The sequence below is a fragment of the Taeniopygia guttata genome, chromosome 24 (assembly GCF_048771995.1).
Source record: "Taeniopygia guttata chromosome 24, bTaeGut7.mat, whole genome shotgun sequence".
NCBI lineage: Eukaryota > Metazoa > Chordata > Aves > Passeriformes > Estrildidae > Taeniopygia > Taeniopygia guttata.
In genome coordinates, this window is record NC_133049.1 from 7,600,432 (window position 1) to 7,619,351 (window position 18,920).

Below are 18,920 nucleotides of genomic sequence, written 5' to 3' on the forward strand. Positions count from 1 at the left end.
CTGGGTGCGGCGTGACGCACGGCGAGCGTACGGGCGTGCGTGCGTGCGTACGTACGTGTGCGTGTGGGCCGGGGCGGGGCCGGTGCCACCCGCCGGGAGGGGGAGGGCGCACAGGAGGAAGGAGGAAGCCGCCATCTTGGAGCGTCGAGTCGCCATAACAAGGCACCGGGGGAGCGAGAGGATTTTGTACCTGGGCGAGGGGGAGCGCGGCTGGTGGCGGTGAGCACGGGCCAGGGCGAGCGCGGCTCCGTGGGATCAGGGCGAGGGGGCCGCTGCCGGCGGGCCGCGCCTCGCGGCCTGCGGCGAGAGCGTGGGCCTGAGCGGGGCCTGGCGGCGCCGCGGGCGGGGCGGGGACGGCCGGACCGGGCCTGGGCGCACCGGAGCGGCGGGGCCGGGGCACCGCGGGGGCGGGGCCGGGCGGCTCTCGCTCCCCGCCGGCCCGGATGGCGAGGGGCGGCCGCTCCATTGTTCGCGGGCGGGAGGTGCCGGTGTGGCGCAGCTGCGATCGGCGGGCGGCGCCGGGCCCGCCGCTCTGCCCCGGGGCTCTGCACTGCGGCCCGGGCTCGTCAGGCGCGCTGAGCACCTCGAGGGCTCCCTTTGTGCCGGGCCCAGCCGGTGGAAAGGGAAAGGCCTGGAGCTGCTGCCCTGGCCGCCCGCCTGCGCCCGGAGAGCAGAAGTATGCGACGGAGGCCCTTTTTTTTCAGTCCGTTGGTTTGCGAAATGGTGGCGGTTTTTTTATCGGAACAGGGAGATTTTTTTTTGGGTTCCGTGAGGCTGTGCGGTTTTTTTAACCTGTGCTCTTCTAAAGGATAGTTACGAGCTTGAGAGCACAAGGGACTGAGAGGTTTCATTTCCTACGCTATTGGAGAACTTATCGGCGTTAGTAGTCGGGTCTCATTGGCGTCTCTGGCTACCTTCGTAACTCCTCTGGTTTTTACGAAGTTAATTACTAAGAGAAGTATCTTTCCGAAGATGCCTTGAAAGTTAACTAGCAAAAAGTCCTAGTATCGCAAACTTTCAAATGTTGCTGGAAGCCAACACCGACACACCTTAAAACAGCCGGGAAGTCTGAATTCCTTTTCCACTGTCTTGAAATGCTCTTCAATGTGCCTTTTTATTCACAGGGAAGACATGCATTTTGTTGTGAATGCCGAGGTTAGGAAGCAGTAGTCTGCTGGTTTTCCCTTTGTGTTTTCCCAAGATGCAGATGCTCAAGGCCAGCCTGCTTTTCGTTCCAAAAGATTTTGGAATAGGGACGTTTTGTCTCCCTGGTACCATTGCAAGGAGTCTTTAGATCTGGTCCATACTTGCATTATGTAAGAGGCAGACTTTGTATTGTCTTTCCATAGTTTTGCAACCTTTCTGTTACATACATTGTCAATATTAAGTCGTGTGTGTGAAATGTTATCTTCTGAGCACCACATAAGTTGTTGCTGACAGTGGGAAGGTAAGATCACAAGTAGGAAGCTGGGGAACCAGCAGCGTTACTGCCTCAGTTCAAGCTCAGTGGCTTTGACTCAGAGGCAGCTGCTCTCAGTTCAGTGTAATGGTGTTGTTTTGTTGCTCTTCTGAACAGCCTTAAATCAATACCCGGTTGAAAACTGGGGGTAAGCTGTTCGAGCTAGCATTTTGGGTTGGAGGAATGTAAGCTGTTGGTTTGATTTGCGTAATCTATGTTTCCCATTCAAACCAAACAGGGCAATCAGTGTATAACATAAGGGTTTTGTCAGTTCTAAGTGGAATGTCCACGTGATATTGTAGTCTTGCTTCTTGTCACAAACTTATGCATAATATTGTTGTTCACGTTTTAGGGCTGGTTGGCTGCATCACGGAAGTGGGGGAATTGGAGAGCCATCAAAGCAATTGATACACTTAATGGTTACTTTATGAGAGGGGGTAGGTAGTGGAAGGTCGCTGAAAGTACAGCTGTTTGGGAAGTTTTCTTTGGTGTCTGAAGATGTTAGGCAACATTTTCTAGAAAGACAAAAAAAGTTTGATGCATGTCTTTATAATTATCATGAAAAAAGCGAGTACTGTTGTTGCACACTGCCTGGAAGAATTTTTTCTTAAAATACAAAAGTAAACTGATGTGATTTGCACAGAGAAAAATCCACATGCTAATTGTTATTGTCTGCTTCTCTTTCAGATTGAAGCAAGTGAATTGTGATATAACTGAACTTCAATAGAGGGCTTTTTTTAAAAAAAAGTTGTTCCACAGTGCATCAGAGCAAGTTACTGCTTTACTTTTGAGTGACTTACAGGTGCTTGCCTGCATTGCAATAAAGGACTCATATATTGAGCAAGACTTATTTATCTCTTCATTTTGGAGAGTCTAATAAACTGTTATTACAGTTTCTGTACTGACTTTCAAAGTTTTGAAGTCTAAAAAGACATCTTTAAAGATAAAAGCATGAGCACGGCCAGAACAGAGAACCCTGTTATAATGGGTCTATCCAGTCAGAATGGGCAGTTGAGAGGCCCTGTAAAACCCAGCGGGGGCCCAGGAGGTGGAGGCACACAAACTCAGCAACAGATGAACCAGCTGAAAAATGCCAACACAATCAATAATGGCACTCAACAGCAAGCACAGAGTATGACCACCGCAATTAAGTAAGTGTTTGTATCGGCTGCCATGCAATGAATGTTTAGAAATTATGTATGGAAAAGCATTCTTGGATTCCCACTTTGAAAATGCTGCCTTCTGTTTTGTCACATGGGTGGTTAGAAGTGTCCTGTCATGTGTGTTATGAGTATTTCCACGTGTGAGCTTCTCTCCAACAGTGATTTTTATGAAACTCCAATTTGGTGCTGTGCTTTTCTGAGTGTGAGCCACTGTCAGAGGTAGCCCAGCTTTTGAATCCTGTGTTTTTTGCTTGCTGGAAGTGGTGCAAGAGGGAAGTATAGGAGTGGGAGGGAACTGAGCTGACGTTTAAGACTGAGGAGGAAATGCCACCTGGTCTCAGTCTAATTGTTTATGCCTTTCAGTTTATTGCAGTTCTTTCCCATGGTGAAAAATGCTTTAAAGTCAGTTATCTTCTGTCATTGATCTGAAATAGTAGTTCCTGATCTCCTCATTGTAATGCTCTGGCTTTAATTTATCAAAGTCTGAGCTGAGAGGATACCGTCCCACTCTGGTATCCTGGTCCCATCCAGCTAGCTTTGGAAGTGTGCTGGTTGGAATTTCTAAAAGGTGTAAAATACTTGTATGGTATGGTAGCGTGTTGCCTTTTTTTTTTTTTTTTTTTTTTTTTTTCCATGGATCCTACTCCCTTTGAATAGCACTGGCTTTTATTTTGTTAATTATTTGTGAAGGAAGTGCCACGTCTCCTCAGAGAAAGTGTGATGGAACACTCAGTTTCTTAAAATCTGCCTAACCTGCTCCCTCCCCTCCTTTTTTTTAATGTATTACGTGGTTGCTCTAATGCATGGTTGCGAATTAAACTCCTCAAAATTCACGCATAACTTCCTGGGACTGGTGATGAGAAAGACTTGCTCTCAACCCTACAGTGGCTTTCAAGAGAGGATGGGTTATCTAAAACTCACTGAGGGAAAACGAAGTTTGGTCAGTAAGTGGAGTGATTGCTTACTAAGTTTTTTCACCAGAAATGTTTTTTACCTTTTCATGTTACTTGAGGATTAAGAATGGATTTTCCCTGGGCACGAGAATTTTTCTTTTAGGTAATGAAATATTCTTGTGTGGGTTTATTATAGCCAGTTTCTGTTCCGTGACTAAGTAAGTGCTCAGTTTTATATCTGTTCTGCTGTTTGGTTCAGTGCCCTAAAAATGGGACTTGAATCATGACTGGATAAAGATTTCACAGATTTGTTTGGCAGACGGCTGATTTTGTCTGTTTACAGTTTTCTGCCTGTTACATCCTGTTTAGCTCAGAGAAGACTTGAGCTCATATATGTAGGCGCTTTTAGCTTTGAGGAGGTGAAAATACTGCATGTTCATCACTATATCTAAGAAAATAAAATGCAAAATCAAAATATTCATTATTTAAAAATCTGTTTTCATTTTATTTTGCTATAGACCTGGTGATGACTGGAAGAAGACTTTAAAACTCCCTCCAAAGGATTTGAGAATCAAAACTTCGGTAAGGATGATTGAATTGTAGGAATAAATATTAAATAAAACTTGTGGGAAAGAATGAAGTAGTAAAATACTGTCCTGAGCAAAGATTAAAAAGTAGTTTGTCTTCTGCTCTTTTCATTGAAGAATTAATTTGTTCTCTCAACTCCTTGTGAGTGGTGCTTCTCTTGGAAAGCTCAAAAATGGAGTTCACTGTGGATTTCTTACTTTATTAGTATTATAACATGACACAGGCAGCATCTGCGTCATGTGAGGCAGATGGGAAGGTGTTGCTGTATACACTCGGGAGCTGTGTTTGACTCCGAGAAGGCGAATGTTTCCTTTGCCGCTGTTGGGTGTTGCATGGCTTAATGGGAACTCTTGTATAGTAATTTGTGGTTTTCCTGTACAGGCAATTTCAGATTAATCTACAGCTGCAGGTTGTATGACCTGATCTTATGGATGTGCTTATTTTTTTGATTATTCAGGATGTGACCTCCACAAAAGGAAATGAGTTTGAAGATTACTGTTTGAAACGGGAGTTGCTGATGGGAATTTTTGAAATGGGCTGGGAAAAACCATCTCCTATTCAGGTTGTTTGCAAACAGACTACTTAGATGCTGCTTTTAACTTTTGTAAATGTATTGACATTCCTATGCCTAAATGTCCACTACTTACGCCATCATTGGGGGAAATTGAAGCTGTGAATGAAAGAACTTGGTGTCCCTTGGGAAAAACAAGAATTTCAATCCCCCAACTAAATCACTAAGTCATTCATTGAGTGACTTAGTGATGGGGCTGCCTTACACTTTTGGAGACATTTAACTTGCATTTTCCTTTTCATGCTGGAGGTGTTAATTTGTTAATTCTCTGTTCAGTAACAGTACTTTCACATAAGTAGTCCCAGAGGTCTGTTCTATAAATTTTCCAAAACTGATTTACCATTGGCTATGTACCTTTAGTTGTTAAAAATATGATATATGGCTTTATCACAATGTTGGCTCTTTTTATTGTAATCTTGTGGAAGAAGAATTATGAAGATTATAGGAGAGAGAATAATATTTTAGCAAGTTTACTTTTCTGTACCTCCATCTTTCTTTTACATCTAAGGTTTGTTCTGTTAAGAACTGTTCATGTGTAAACTTCGGGGGGGTGGAAGGTTGAATTCTCTTTTAAATGGTGTCTCAAGATTTATCACTGACACAGCTCTGCTACCTTGTCTCTTTAAGGCATGAGAAAACTATGCCTTGCTTTGTTTATAAACAGGTTCTCATTATGCCACCTTTCCAAAAGCCTGAGATTTATTTAGATGTTGCTGAAAAAGGTAGTAAAATTAAAAATACATGGGGCCTGTGTTTGGATGGCTGAAGATTTTATGAGAAGTGTGTCACAGGAATATAGAGGCTGGAATCACATGGGCTGAGGTGGTTCTGATTGATGTTTGGATGTTGGGGGGAATCTTCTTCCTTAGGAGGAGTTTGGTAGTGACTGTCATTGTCTCTTCACTTTTTGTTTTCCCAACTTTTCACTTTTTTCCTAATGTGCTAGTATGGGTTTACCTGTGGTACCTGATCCCTTTCTTATGATCAGGCAAGATAAGGGCTTCTAGGTGGGAAGTGTTGGGGAACTGATGGTTTAACTTCTTCATGTTGCGAGTCTGTCATGCTTGTATTTGCAGGATAGTAATAATAATAATGGTCATGAAACAGTCAGATTTCATGTTAGTGAGGAGAGTTTAATTTGGTCAGCCTCTTCAGTGAAACATTGGCTTATGATTAATTGCTCATGTGCTTAATTGCTCATGCACTTTTTGTCCTTGCATTTCAGGAGGAGAGCATCCCCATTGCTTTATCTGGTAGGGATATCTTGGCTAGAGCAAAAAATGGAACAGGCAAGAGTGGAGCCTACCTCATTCCTTTACTTGAACGGCTGGACTTAAAGAAGGACAATATACAAGGTCAGTTGAGGTGGATCACAGTTAGCTGTTGCCAGGTAATGGTGTCACCCACTACATAAGAGACTTGAATCTGAAACTGGTTAATGAAATTGGGCAGTGTATGTTGTCTGCTTGTACTTCCAGAGAAAGCTAATGGGGAGTGATGGAGGGGAGGTGTAATTTGCAAAGTCCCACAGTTACTTCCAAAAAGTTCAAATAGAAGAAGGCTGTAGACTTTTCTGTCTTGCCCTGGACAGTGGATATGGAGTATTAAGCAGGCATGCTGGCTGAAATACTTGTGCAATGGGAGCATCAAGAGCTGGAGAACTCTTGCATGGAATTTGCCTTGTCAAAAGCAGTTCCTAGGTCTTGTTTAGGATACCCAGAGTGGAATTCCTAGACTGTGCTTTTCATAATTTTACTTCATGAACTCTCATGTCTCCTCTGAGGATGTGTTTTTAAGGTACAGGGTGTTACTAGTAACTCACAGTGTTGTTTTTAATTTCTAGCAATGGTGATTGTTCCCACCCGTGAACTAGCCCTGCAGGTCAGTCAAATCTGTATCCAAGTCAGCAAACACATGGGAGGTGCCAAAGTGATGGCAACAACGGGAGGAACCAATTTGCGAGATGACATAATGAGACTTGATGATACAGGTCAGAGCACTTTAGCTACACTAAGGTTGCTGTTTCTTTGTGGCTTTTGCAATGGGGTCGTGGGATTTCTGCTTGTTAATGTTTGCCTGTTTACAGAACAGACTACAATGTCTTGGCTTGGTGTGTATTCTGTCATCATTCTCCCAAAGTGTTCATGTGAAATGTGGCCATGAATGCTGGAAGGAGACACAGTTTTAATCACCTTAACATTGTATCTCTCTTTTTTTTCTCTCTCTCTTCTAACCTTACAGTGCATGTGGTGATAGCTACCCCTGGAAGAATTCTCGATCTCATCAAGAAAGGAGTAGCAAAAGTTGAGCATGTCCAGATGATAGTATTGGATGAGGCAAGTTGCTTATGTTAAATGTTCTGGGATTTTAACACCAATTTAAAGGAATGAAGTGTCTCAGTGAGTGTCCTTTTTGGTGCACAGCAGTGATTCAAACTCGCTTAGAGACATTGTAAGGTTTCCTCCATTTCTGAGTATTTTTGGGAAACTGTTTTGACAGTAGGGATTTTTTGCATGTAAATCTTCTAAGAAGACAGCCTAGGAAGATTTGCCTTTCCTCTCTTTGCCAATGCTGAAGAATAGAGTAACAGTCTATTCTGCAACAAAGGAATGCATTTCATTAGGTTTCTGTTTATAATGAGTCAGCGGTGCTTACCATGTAATTCTATATAAAATTGATTATGAACATCCAGTAGCATACAAGCTTCTGAGTGAGAGAGAATATGGTAGTGTGAAAGCTCTTGGATGGCTCTCTTTGGAGCCCTGGTAACTGTTTTTTTTCCTTCCCCCAAATGTGTTGCTACCAAAAGACTATAATCTTATGCTATTATTTTAACTTGTTGTTTACTCTGTTGTTACAGGCAGATAAGTTGCTATCTCAAGATTTTGTTCAAATAATGGAAGACATAATTCTCACGCTACCTAAAAACAGACAGATTTTGCTCTACTCAGCCACTTTTCCTTTGAGTGTGCAGAAGTTCATGGTGAGTGGAAATGTATCCCTGTAGGTATGGTGATGGTGGTGATATTGTGCAGGAAGGGTGTGAATGAGTGGTGCATAGCTTCTTGTGCTTGGTTTTTTAAATACATCTAAATGTCACAGGTTTAATCTAAATCAGCCTAAGTCTAGGACAGAAGTTTGAAAGCAATTTTTGACCTGCAGTTGCATTAATAGGAAGCTAGATGTATGCCTATAAGGTGCTGTTTTCCACTTTGTGTATTAGTTAAATCATCTGTGTGGATTTGCTTCTGAAACGTGCTCCTGTTTGGCCTGCTTAGTCACCTTGGATTTATAAGTAATTGCTTGTGAAAATTTACCCGCCCTGTTTTTAGCATAGCATGAAGAGTGAGTGGCTAAGTAGTGCATCCTTGCCTCAGAGGAAGTTAAGTGTGGTGTAGAGTGGGAACTACTTATATTGTTTTGTACATAGATCTGCTTGCTTTATCAATATCTTTATTTTTCAGAATTCCCATTTGCAGAAACCCTATGAGATTAATCTGATGGAGGAGCTGACCTTGAAGGGAGTTACTCAGTACTATGCCTATGTCACTGAGCGTCAGAAAGTGCACTGCCTCAATACGCTCTTTTCCAGGGTAAGGAGCAGGGCTGTGTCAGGAACATGCCAGAAGCTTTTTCTCTCTTGGGATCACAAATAAGACTGAGTATTTTAAAGGCAGCCTAATGAAAGTTTTTCTTTGTCAAAATGTGCTATATATCTAAGGCTAAAAATGCATGCTTCTTGTCCAGCATCTCTGTGTTACAGAACTTTCTTAATTGTTTTCCTTCCTGTACAAAAATATATCTGATGTAAATTACCAGCAGCATACCTGCTGTGCTTTTTTTCTGGATGGGATTTAGACATGTCTGGGATCCTCTGTAAGTAGAATGCTGCATTTATTGAGAACACTGTTAATATGTTCAGCTCCAGATTAACCAGTCGATCATTTTCTGCAACTCTTCTCAACGGGTTGAATTGCTAGCCAAAAAGATCTCCCAGCTGGGCTATTCCTGCTTTTATATCCATGCTAAAATGAGGCAGGTGAGTATGAATTCTATTCCACCCCACCTTAGGCATTACTGAACAGCTGAATTAAGTCTCATGCTTGCTTTAAGTTTGCATATTCTTCATAAACTGAAACATGTATTGCTTTGCTATAGCTTTGGTTTTAGATACCCACTACCAACCTTACTTCAGGTCAGGTTAGTTAGTCCCGGTGTAAGCACAAATTGCAGCCAGAAGGCACAGTTCTTGCCTGCTGCCTTGCTTTGGCAGCATGGGGAGCCAGGGTAGAGCACACAGTGTAACTTAACTAACTCAGATGAAAATGGGCCTGAATTAAATTACAAAAGCTCCAGTATGTAGCCCATTGAGTGCCCTGGTGTGGCTTTGCAAACAGTAGTCTTGCACTGTCACTGCAAGGGGATCTGAGAAGTTGAGGAAGTGGATTGGATCAAACTTCTTGGTGAAAGCTGTGGCGGGTGTATGGTGATCAGACACTTGTGGCGGTGGTGTAGCTGGTAAAAAATGCCATTGTAGCTTTGCTGGTGCATAGGTTTCTGTTAATTGTACAGTAGCTCCTGTACAATACTTGCACTAGCTTGACACTATTAAAAGTTGTCAGAGGTCTGAAGTGATGCATGTAGAACAGGCATACTTTGAAACATTTTTTAAAAATTGTATATGTAAACTACTGTAGCTTGCTGCTCATACAACTGACAGGTAATGCCAATGTTTGCTGGGCCAGATGCAGAGCAATAATTGAGCAGAAACAGAATCGGAGGTGTTATTGAGAACAGAGAGGTATGGAAGTGGGTTTCTTGATGTCTGATTTTTATATGCTTTTGATCAGTCAGTAGATGATCTTTTTGGCAAAGTGCAGCTATGCTTTTGCAGAATGCTTCAGCCCTTTCATTCCCTCTCTAAATTTCACTCAGCAGTGATACTACTTAATCTTAGTGTGGACTAAAGTGAAGGGAGAGTCCTCACAGAAAACTGACTCATCCCACCCCTAATTCTGAATCAGTAGTGAGAAATGCTTCATACTGGAAAAGGAACTTCCTACCAGTAACTACCACCTACTTCAGTTTTTGAGGGAGTGAATCAAACCTGTGAAATTTGGTAAGGGCTGTCCAGAGAAAGACAACAGTCAAAATACCAGTTTAACTTCCTTTATGTAATTTCATGTGATTTTAACTTTAGATAGTCCTTTTCTGAGATGGTTTTGATGCCACCATAGGAGGTTTTAAAACACAGTAAGTTAATTGCCTTTGTTGAGAAGTGTGATCAAGACCCTCTAGAATTAATTCTTTAGAATATATGGTAAGGAGTGCTAAAAATTTGTACTGGCGTCTTATTTCAACTCACCTGTTCTGTAATGAGAAGGAGGAGAAATTTACATGATTGAAGTTGAGTGTTATTTACCTGGATATACCTGAAAGTAACAGCTGGTTAGTTTGTGGGTTTTGGTTTTTTTGTTTCTTTTTGTTTATATGTATATATTTCCAGGAGCACCGCAATCGTGTGTTCCATGATTTCCGAAATGGCTTGTGCCGCAATCTCGTTTGCACTGGTAAGAGTTCATAAACATTTTCCTTTTTCTAAAGTTTATTATGGAACGTGTATTATCCCAGGTATTGTAGATCAGTTAGCTGTAATAAACCAAAAGATGATGTTTTGGTAAGATGTCTCTTTGTCAAGCCTGCATGTAGCAGAGTGCAGCACTCCTTTATGCACGAGGAATTTTGTCTTTTGTGAAGGTGCAGCTTGCCAACAGATCATTTTACTGCAGTAGTGTTTTCTGTTTATTTTCACATGTGAGGGTTCCCTGAGTTGTTGGGTCATAAACCATATGATATATCAGTAGAGCTGTGACTATGATCATGTGACATTTTGCTGATTCTTTTAAGCATTTATAGCTCACTTTTTCTAAATACTTCTGTAGTTTTGAATGGCTTGTGTATGATCAGAGTTATTGTTGTATGGCCTGTTTATGGCATTACCTGGCAGTGCCTGCTATCACTACATATGTCTGGGCCATCGGAACAAAAATCACTAGAAGCAGAACAGAAGTAGTTGAGGTGGTGTAATGTCGTTCAGGTCTCAAGCCTGTTGTGACACTGGCAGTGCACAATTCTGTGTGAAGAGATGCTTGAGAAGAACTGCTCCGAAATAGTGTAATGTGGAAAACAATAGCTTTGTGGTTATTTTTTCTGCATAAATGTGCAGATCTGGTGGTTTTGGTTTTTCTTCTTACACTATTCATGTTTACAAGGTACACAGAACAAGAGGAAGCTGTAACGGGATTGTATGTAAACTGCCTTTGATACAAGGAAAGCTTATATCTGGAAACCAGTGCAAAGCAATGTTAATCACTGGTAATCTTTACACCCTAAATACTGTCAGCGTTTGAGCTCATTGAAATTAACTTTATTTGTCTTTCAGATCTGTTTACGCGAGGTATTGATATCCAGGCTGTGAATGTGGTGATAAACTTTGATTTCCCAAAGCTGGCAGAAACTTACCTTCATCGCATTGGCAGATCAGGTGAGAGGAAAAACTTGGTTTAGGTGCAGCTTTGCTGATGACTGTGATGCTTTTTAGGCTTTGGGTTTTTTATTACTATATTTGAGAATTTCCTTAGGTAGCTTTGATTTTTCTGACAAATTTATTTTTGGGTATCATTTCAGATAGCTATCCTCACTGAGGATATTATCTGAATAAAGTGCTGTTCTCTTGAAACTGGCCTGAACAATCTAATGGGAAAAAAAAAAGGCATATCTTGCTTTTAAAATCTCAGGAGATTTAGTATTGCCCCTGTTTGCAGTTTGGGAAAATTCTATACTAAAATCTCAGTTTCAGAGTGTTTCAAGCCTAGAGATTTATGCTTTCTTCTGCATGTGTTTTGAGGTATAGTTCTACTGTCTGGGAATCAGCTGAATATGCCCTGAAAAAAGGCAGTAAACAAAGGAACTTGGTGTAGTTAAACTTTGTAGTACAGGCTTGTTCAAGAGCTCTGGAAGACTTTTTGCTGGTAATTATCCTGGAGCTTTGGTCAGAGCATTTTGAACCTCCTGAGTTTTCTTACTCCTACAGCACTACAAAACTCCTTACCAAAAACTAATGTGAAAGGTGTAGATACCTGTGGCTGGATTTGTTTTTAACATGACAGAAGGATACTAACTTCACAGTCTGCAGACTTTTTCTCTTTTTCTGTCAGCCTCTCTTAACTCAGTTGAGTTTAGGTGTGTGTTTTTGTTTTTTTGTCAAGGTCGCTTTGGTCATCTTGGCCTGGCCATCAACTTAATTACCTATGACGATCGATTCAACCTGAAAAGTATTGAGGAGCAGTTGGGAACTGAAATTAAACCCATACCAAGCAACATCGACAAGAGCTTATATGTGGCAGAATACCACAGTGAACCTGTAGAAGATGAGAAACAGTAAACATACAGGTATGTAAGTGCCTTGCTGAATAGTGATTTATTGAATGACAGGAGCGTTGTTGATGTATCAGTGTTACCTCGTGGGAAGAGGAAAACTGATGTGATGAAAGAGCTCTGAATTCGAAAACAAGGGTTTGAAATACAATGTCAGTGCAAGGAATTCCATGGATGTGCTGAAGGTGGGAGGGTAGGGATGAGTATTTTTTAGTTGTTTTAATTGAAATGCTGAGCATGTGCTAAGGAGATCAAAAATGGGGAAAAAGGGGAGCGGGGAATGGTGTTGGGAGAGGCCAGGATGGAGTACTAGTAGCCTAATGAATTCTTTCTGTATTGCTAAGCTGAAATGAGAGATTGGTGAGGGGCAGAGAGGAAAGTAGTCCTCAAAAAGGTGAGGAGATAAAATGGGTAGCTGTGAGAACAGAGCATCAACCGAAGAGTAAGCACCTCACCATCCAGAAGGACCAGGTTCAAGCAAAAGGTGCTGCCTCTTTTGTATCCTTTGGTTTATAGAATTCTTGGAAGTGAACATAGGGAGGGAAGCTGTAATTCATCTTTGCTGCCACTTGAGGTCGTCTACGTAGTTTCAGCAGAAAATGAGATTTCACTGTTGGACACTCATCCAAGTGATCCCTCTCTCTGATTATTGTCTCAGGAAAAGCTGATGAGTTTAGTCCTTTTGTAGGAAGATGACTTGCCCAAGACTGCAGTCAAGCTAAATTTGCTGCAGGATGATGATCTGACCTTAGTTAGGATGTTGTCATGCAAGATCCCTCACCATACAGTTTAGGCTGAAAATCATTCTTATGTGTGCTCTTCTCAGAGGTCAGGAATTAGAAAGACAATACCAGTGAAGCTGCTGAAATTATTTTCAGATGACCAAAAATATAAAAATGGCTATAGAAGCAGACTGCTTGATAATGTTAAAATGAACCTATGGGTCCTTCTTTAAAGACATCCAAGGATAGCCCTAGATAGTCATACCAAGATGACTTGAAAGCTTCTATTTTGATGATTGAATCTTCTCCATGTTTATAAATAAATATAATACAAAACAGGTAATGAATGTAGAACAGTTTTGTAAGGGGAATGCTTGAAGAGCAGTTCCCAGAGAGTAGTTTGCTGCTTCCTAAAATACAAGAATCCAGGAGGTAGTCATGTTCCATAGGTATGGAAGGGCTTTAGCAGCACCTCTTTCTACAAAGATGGCATTGGGATTGAGCTGTTCAATGTGCCCTTTACCTTTTGAGAGCTGTTGCATAGGTATTGTATGTGATTCATCACTTTGTGTTCTGTTTTTTTATAGAACTGATTTAACTGAGGTTGTTGTGGATGTTTGTTTTATTGGGTTTTTTCTGCCTTTTTTTCTGGTGGTTTTGTTTGTTTGTTTGGGGTTTTTTTTTGTGGATTTTTGTGGTTGGGTTTTTTTTTTTGTTTGGTTTTGGGGGTTTGTTTGGTTTGTTTTTGGTGGTTTTTTGTTTTGGTGGTTTTATTGTTGTTTTGCTTCATTTTTTTTTTTTTTTTAGGCTTTGATTACACATGCCAGAAGGTGAAGCCCTATGATCCAGATCTGTGACACATCGTTTCTTTGGGGATACCCTTCTCTTTGTGGGTTTTTCTTCATCTTTTCATTTTGGAATTATGAAGACTAAAAGAGCTCAGCCTTTTTTTCTCTTTAAATTTGGCAGCAAGGAAGAAAGAAGATAAAAGGAAGAATGTCTTTTTGTTTTTCCACTTGTTTGCACTGTGTGCTGATTGAACATTAGTTGCACTAACTGCTGGTTTTAAATTTTGTTTTCTTTGGGTGGGAGGGTCAGTAAGGGAAGAAGAGAAACCCTGAAAAGAGAAGAATCTTGATGAACATGAGCTTGTCTGCTATTTCAAATTCTTTAACTATTGACTGAGTGCATTTCAACTTCTCCCTGGTTACTCATCTGTTTTTTAAGCTAAAGAGCTTGTTACTTATTCGTGCAAAGTGCCTTATGCTATGAGACCATTCAGAATATCACCTTTCTGACACAGCCCAAGGAAACGACATCTGTTTTTGGTTTCAGGTCAAAGTTCCCCTCTCTGCCCCTTCTCCTCCTTCCCATGTACTCAAGCCCAGGGCTGGGAGGTGAAATGTATTGGTTATTGGTAATACTACTTTTTTTTTCAACTTACTTTTTTAAATTTTTTTAAAATTTTTTTTTATTGGAGGAGTTGATATGCATCTGCAGTTCACCCAAACTGTAAATATCTGTATTTAAAATGAAACCAACCTAAAATCTGGGCTGATTAGGTGCAGCATCTTAGCTCCAGAAGGAAAGAGTAGCCTGTGATCCTTTGCAGGAGCCATAAGAAAAGCCCTGTGCTCTAGCAGAACACTAAAGACTGGTTTCCATGAGTCTTCATTAGTAGTTACAGCACTTGATTAGGTAGACTTGTTTCAGAGCCATGGCCCTCTTTCTTCTGGTGCAGTGTGTCCCATAGAGAATCAGATGTGTATATTGTACAAACTTTGTAAATATGATTTTTTTTCTGTTTGGGTTCATATATAACTTTTTCTTTTATGATGAAGGTTGCTGAGGTTAAAGGGATTAGACTGATTATGGGAGCAGCTAAAGATGAGAGGGGCTCAGTTTTCTGCAACACTAAACAATGAAAAGTGCTCTGACCTCTGCAAACTGCAGGCCACCACAAGTGTCCCTTGTCAGGGTGGATTTGCTCTGGTGCTAGCAACAGTCCTGTACTGCTCGTATGGAAGAGATCACTTGTGGGGCTCCAAGGCCTCCAAATCCATAGCTCAGCCTTTTGGGAGATGCTCTTTGATTTTCCCCTTTAGAAACTTCAGGAACTTGACAAGCTCTGCAGGAGTCCATGACCTGTGTTCCACCATGGTGTGAGGGAGATCCAGTGGGTGTCGCTGAGCAGTATACGCGTAAGGTGTGGATTTGGGGTTGAGAGACCACTAAAAAACCAGTTTACGTGCATAAACTGACAGTTCTGGAGCTTTGTGGAATTGATTCACTTCCTGCAGCGCTGCATTTTCTGCCCAGAGTGGCCTCTGTTGCAGAACTGTGAGCAGGTAAGGGCAAACCCCTGTTAGCGTCAGAAGCTGCAGGAAGCTGCTTGCCATCTACTCTTGTTTGCCATGAGTTGCTGTCTGTCATTTTGCATTGTATATTGCTGAAAAGTGCTTTCTGGTCAAGAAGTGTTGCTTTAAATTGTGCCCCTCCCAACATGCTTGATGTTTGGCCTGATCTACAGGCAAAAGGAGTGAGACAAATCAAAATAATACTCTTTTTAAAATCCCTTTTAGCCTGTTAACCACCACTGTCAGGAGGCACCTGGGTGAATGCAATCCCTTTTGCTCAGTCATTTATTGCATATACAGATGCTGCACTCACACCATGCTTGCTTACCTTTGAGAGGCAGGATTTAATTGTCTTAATTTCTCCCCACTTTGACCCTTTTTTTGAATTGGAGTAAAATAGTTTGGAATCGCAAGGTGGACTAGCTATTCCTTTCCTTGGTGGTCATAAATAGAAGCCAGGTGCCTCCTGACAACAACTTTACAAGATAGAAAGGTTTTTGTGTTAGGGATGTTTTTCTTCTTTTTGTCAGCAGTGACTCCATAATTGTAGCAAATGCTGCACTAGAATACAAACTCAAGAGCTTGGTCTCTGTGAGCCACATAGCTTATATCTGACTGGCAGGTACTAAATGTAAACAGTTTTGGGGTGCTTTTTGGGGGTGGGGGGTGGGAGCTTCTGGGTGGTAACTTCGACCAAAAGTAAAATCTTGCTCCTGTACTGCAGCCAGCTTATGATTTTCCAGACAGAAGAGGGATCATTTTAATGCAACAAAGACATGAAAATGTAAATAAATTTTGTATCCCACCAGGGCATGCACATGTTACAAGAACAGGATAGCGATGTCAAGTTGGGTGTGTGTGCTCTGCATGGATTTGTGGTAGGTTAGCCTGGTGCCATGCATTGATGGTCCCTCTTGAAGCACAGAACTTTTGAAAGTATTACTTTAAAATTGGCCTCTCATTGAGGAATGGCACTTACCTAAACTATCGGGGGCACCATTTTTAAGTGGCTTCTTGTCAAGAAAGAAGCTGCCTATTTTTGGTGCTAGTAGGCTATCTCAAACAGATGCGATCTTGCAAATGGAAAGATGCTCCAGAAGACTAGGATAATCCTAGTTTTGTGGTTTTTTTGTTTTGTTTTTTCTTCTGTGTGTGTGGGTTGTTTTTTTTTTTTTTACTTAACTTTTTTTGTTTGTTTGGGGCTTTTGTTTATTTTTGATTATTTTGGTTTGGGGTTTTCTTGGTTTTGTTCCCTACCCAAGAGTAAGGAGTGTGTATAAATCTTGGCTTCCTGAGATTTCTTGTGAGCTCCAGTTTTTGCTGGTCATCAGCCTTTAGAGATGGATTAGTCAGAACCTTCATTGATGAGCCCTAGGTCAAATACTTCCTCTGACAAAGTTGATGAGACTGAGGACCTGATGTGTTTGGTCTGCATTCCTTTTTTGTTGGAAGTCTGAAAGTGTCACTCTGAGTCTCTGAAATGGAGCTCACAACTGCGTGAGGTGGCTGTGAAGAAGGTTATGGAATCTTCAGCCACTTGAGAGAACCTATAGGTCAGTCTCTGGGTGTCCACTGTCAGGTGGGCACTATAGTGGCTGGAGGCTTTTTCCCAAAGGGAGGGGGGTGGGTTGGTCTCAAATACATGTTTCAATTTCCAGAATGAGATGGGAGCATCTTTCCTTGCCCTCTGTGGCTGTTTTTTGGGTAAGAACAGGGAAGCTCAACATGAATTCATGTTGTGTTATATGGTGGTATCAAATCATCTCATTCTGTTCTTCTGTTTATTTTTATTTGGGATCGGGGGGGGGGGGTGTCTGCTCCAAGGATTTAAAAATGCTTCAAACACTTTCTTCTTTAGAAATGATTGATAGGACACAAACCTGAGCAGATGGCTGTCTTGCCTCAGTTTCTGTAAGAGGGGTTACAGAGCTGTCATGCCACATCTCTTGAGCTGCTGTTGTGGTGGTTCTTGCCCTGATGCTGAATTTCATAGTGCTGCTGAGGTTGCTGGTCATTACTTCCTGAGAACAAAGTGAATTTTGTTCTCAGAGACTCCAGCAGTACAGCTGCCATGGTAGAGGTTGGGCAGCTGTAGTCCCTGCAGGGAGTTTTCTGCTTGCTGTGAACTTCTGGTCCATCTTTTCGAATCACAGTTTATCTTTGTAATCAGCCAGGTCTCTGGACCAAAGAGCATGCATCTGAACTTCACTAGAAGGCTTTGGCAGATAATCCTGTAGGCTTTGCTCAGTTCATCACTGCATTGCTAAAATGCCTCTGCGTGGAAGCATTGTTAAATTCTGCTGTAGACAAGTTAGGGAGGGGTGGGGGTGGGGGGGGTGGGGGGAGGGGAGCGGGGATGCGTTTATTAAGATACAGCCTTGCTGTATTTTAACCAGTAATTTTGGGGAAGGGGTGTCAGGAGAAGAAAATAGTCACTGTTCCCCTTATTGAAAGAAACTGGAACTTTTATTTCAAGAAAAAAAAATTATTTGCAATTCAAGTGGAGTGTCATAATCCAGTAGACCCTAGACAAGGGGTTGCTATTCTAACTGTTAACCAGCAAACAATGTGGTCTAGTCCTTCAAAACAGTCAAGGGAGGGAGGGGAAAATTGGCTTTCTGTTAAATTGTCAATTGGCAAACTCTCCAGTGGAGCTCAGATTTTGTTGAGAATGTGTTTTCTCTGGCTTTGTATGTGTTGCAGCACTGACTTGTGAAGAGCTTCATGAGTTGTGAGTGCAAAAAAGATGAATGGAAAAATCCTGATTTTGTTAGTTAAACTCAATAAAAGCTCCCTGGAACTCCCATTTGTTCTGTTTTTTTCATTTAACTGTGCTGAGTGAAAAACATGCTGGTGTCTTTATAGAGACTCATGGTCTTCATTGGATGCAACAGCCTTTGGAGAGAAGCCTCAAGAAAAGGAGGCACACGATAAAAGGAAAAGTGCTCTCCTATGTCCATGGGAGGCATCGTTTGTCTGCACAGACCCTCCACACGGCGGCTGTTTTTTCCAGGGTTGAATGCTCCACAGTCTTGTCTCCACTAGACAAGAAGACTCTGCGTGGTACCTGGTTGCAGTGCCAAGTCAGCTGCTGCTTTGACAATGAGAATTTCTGCAAGGGGCCAGAGAAGCACTGCCGATCCTGCTGGGGCTGTGTACTCCTGTCTTTCATCAAGAGTCATCCTGAGTTCTGCCTTGCTGGCAGTTTGTGCTGCAGAAGACGTTGTGTGTGCTGTGGTTCTGATGGTTAGAAAGAGTCTTTTAAAGATGCTTTAAAAATCATAAGCAAAGGAGTGGGCAAAAGCAGGTTTAATGCAGAAGTCAAACCAGGGTGAAGTTCAGTGGCAAGGTGCACTCTGCTGTGGCATAGATGGTTAAAGCACACAGCATAAAAGAAGACTACACCCAATCTAAACCCAAAATCAACAAAAATTATCGACATGGAGGCTGGGAGAGAAAGGCAAAAAGAGTAAGGATAGCAATGGGTAAGTGGAGTCACAGGGTTCAGAGTCAACCCCTCTGCTCAGCCAGGCCCTGGACTTGACCAGTGGTTTATGCATAAAGGTTTAACAGCAAACCTAACAGCACTTCATTGATAGCTTAAGTTAAACAATTTAACAAAAGATTTTTTCAGAATTTACCATAATGGTAACTAAGTACTTCAGGTAGTAAACAAGGTCCCACTTTGCGCAGTGCCTGGGCCACTCGAGCAGTAAAAGTGTATACAGTT

The 18,920-nt window shown here is 41.8% G+C and overlaps 1 protein-coding gene across 3 annotated transcripts; it reads left to right on the top strand.

Annotated features, from left to right (window-relative positions):
• Window positions 1-72: 72 nt before the first annotated feature.
• On the top strand, window positions 73-17,996 carry DDX6 (DEAD-box helicase 6). 3 transcript variants are annotated; one of them, XM_072918224.1, is made up of 14 exons: window positions 73-219; window positions 2,147-2,610; window positions 4,034-4,097; window positions 4,561-4,665; window positions 5,900-6,029; window positions 6,518-6,664; window positions 6,916-7,014; window positions 7,539-7,657; window positions 8,139-8,267; window positions 8,597-8,713; window positions 10,181-10,244; window positions 11,117-11,218; window positions 11,943-12,126; window positions 13,641-17,996. In XM_072918224.1, exons 2-13 carry the CDS (start codon window positions 2,411-2,413, stop codon window positions 12,116-12,118), a joined length of 1,452 nt encoding a protein of 483 aa, XP_072774325.1. In that variant the 5' UTR covers window positions 73-219; window positions 2,147-2,410; the 3' UTR covers window positions 12,119-12,126; window positions 13,641-17,996. The 3 variants fall into 3 exon arrangements, with proteins under 3 accessions (XP_072774325.1, XP_072774326.1, XP_072774327.1); XM_072918225.1 differs by lacking the exons at window positions 73-219; window positions 2,147-2,610 and adding an exon at window positions 3,261-3,566; XM_072918226.1 differs by lacking the exons at window positions 73-219; window positions 2,147-2,610 and adding an exon at window positions 3,261-3,562.
• The last annotated feature ends 924 nt before the right edge of the window (window positions 17,997-18,920 follow it).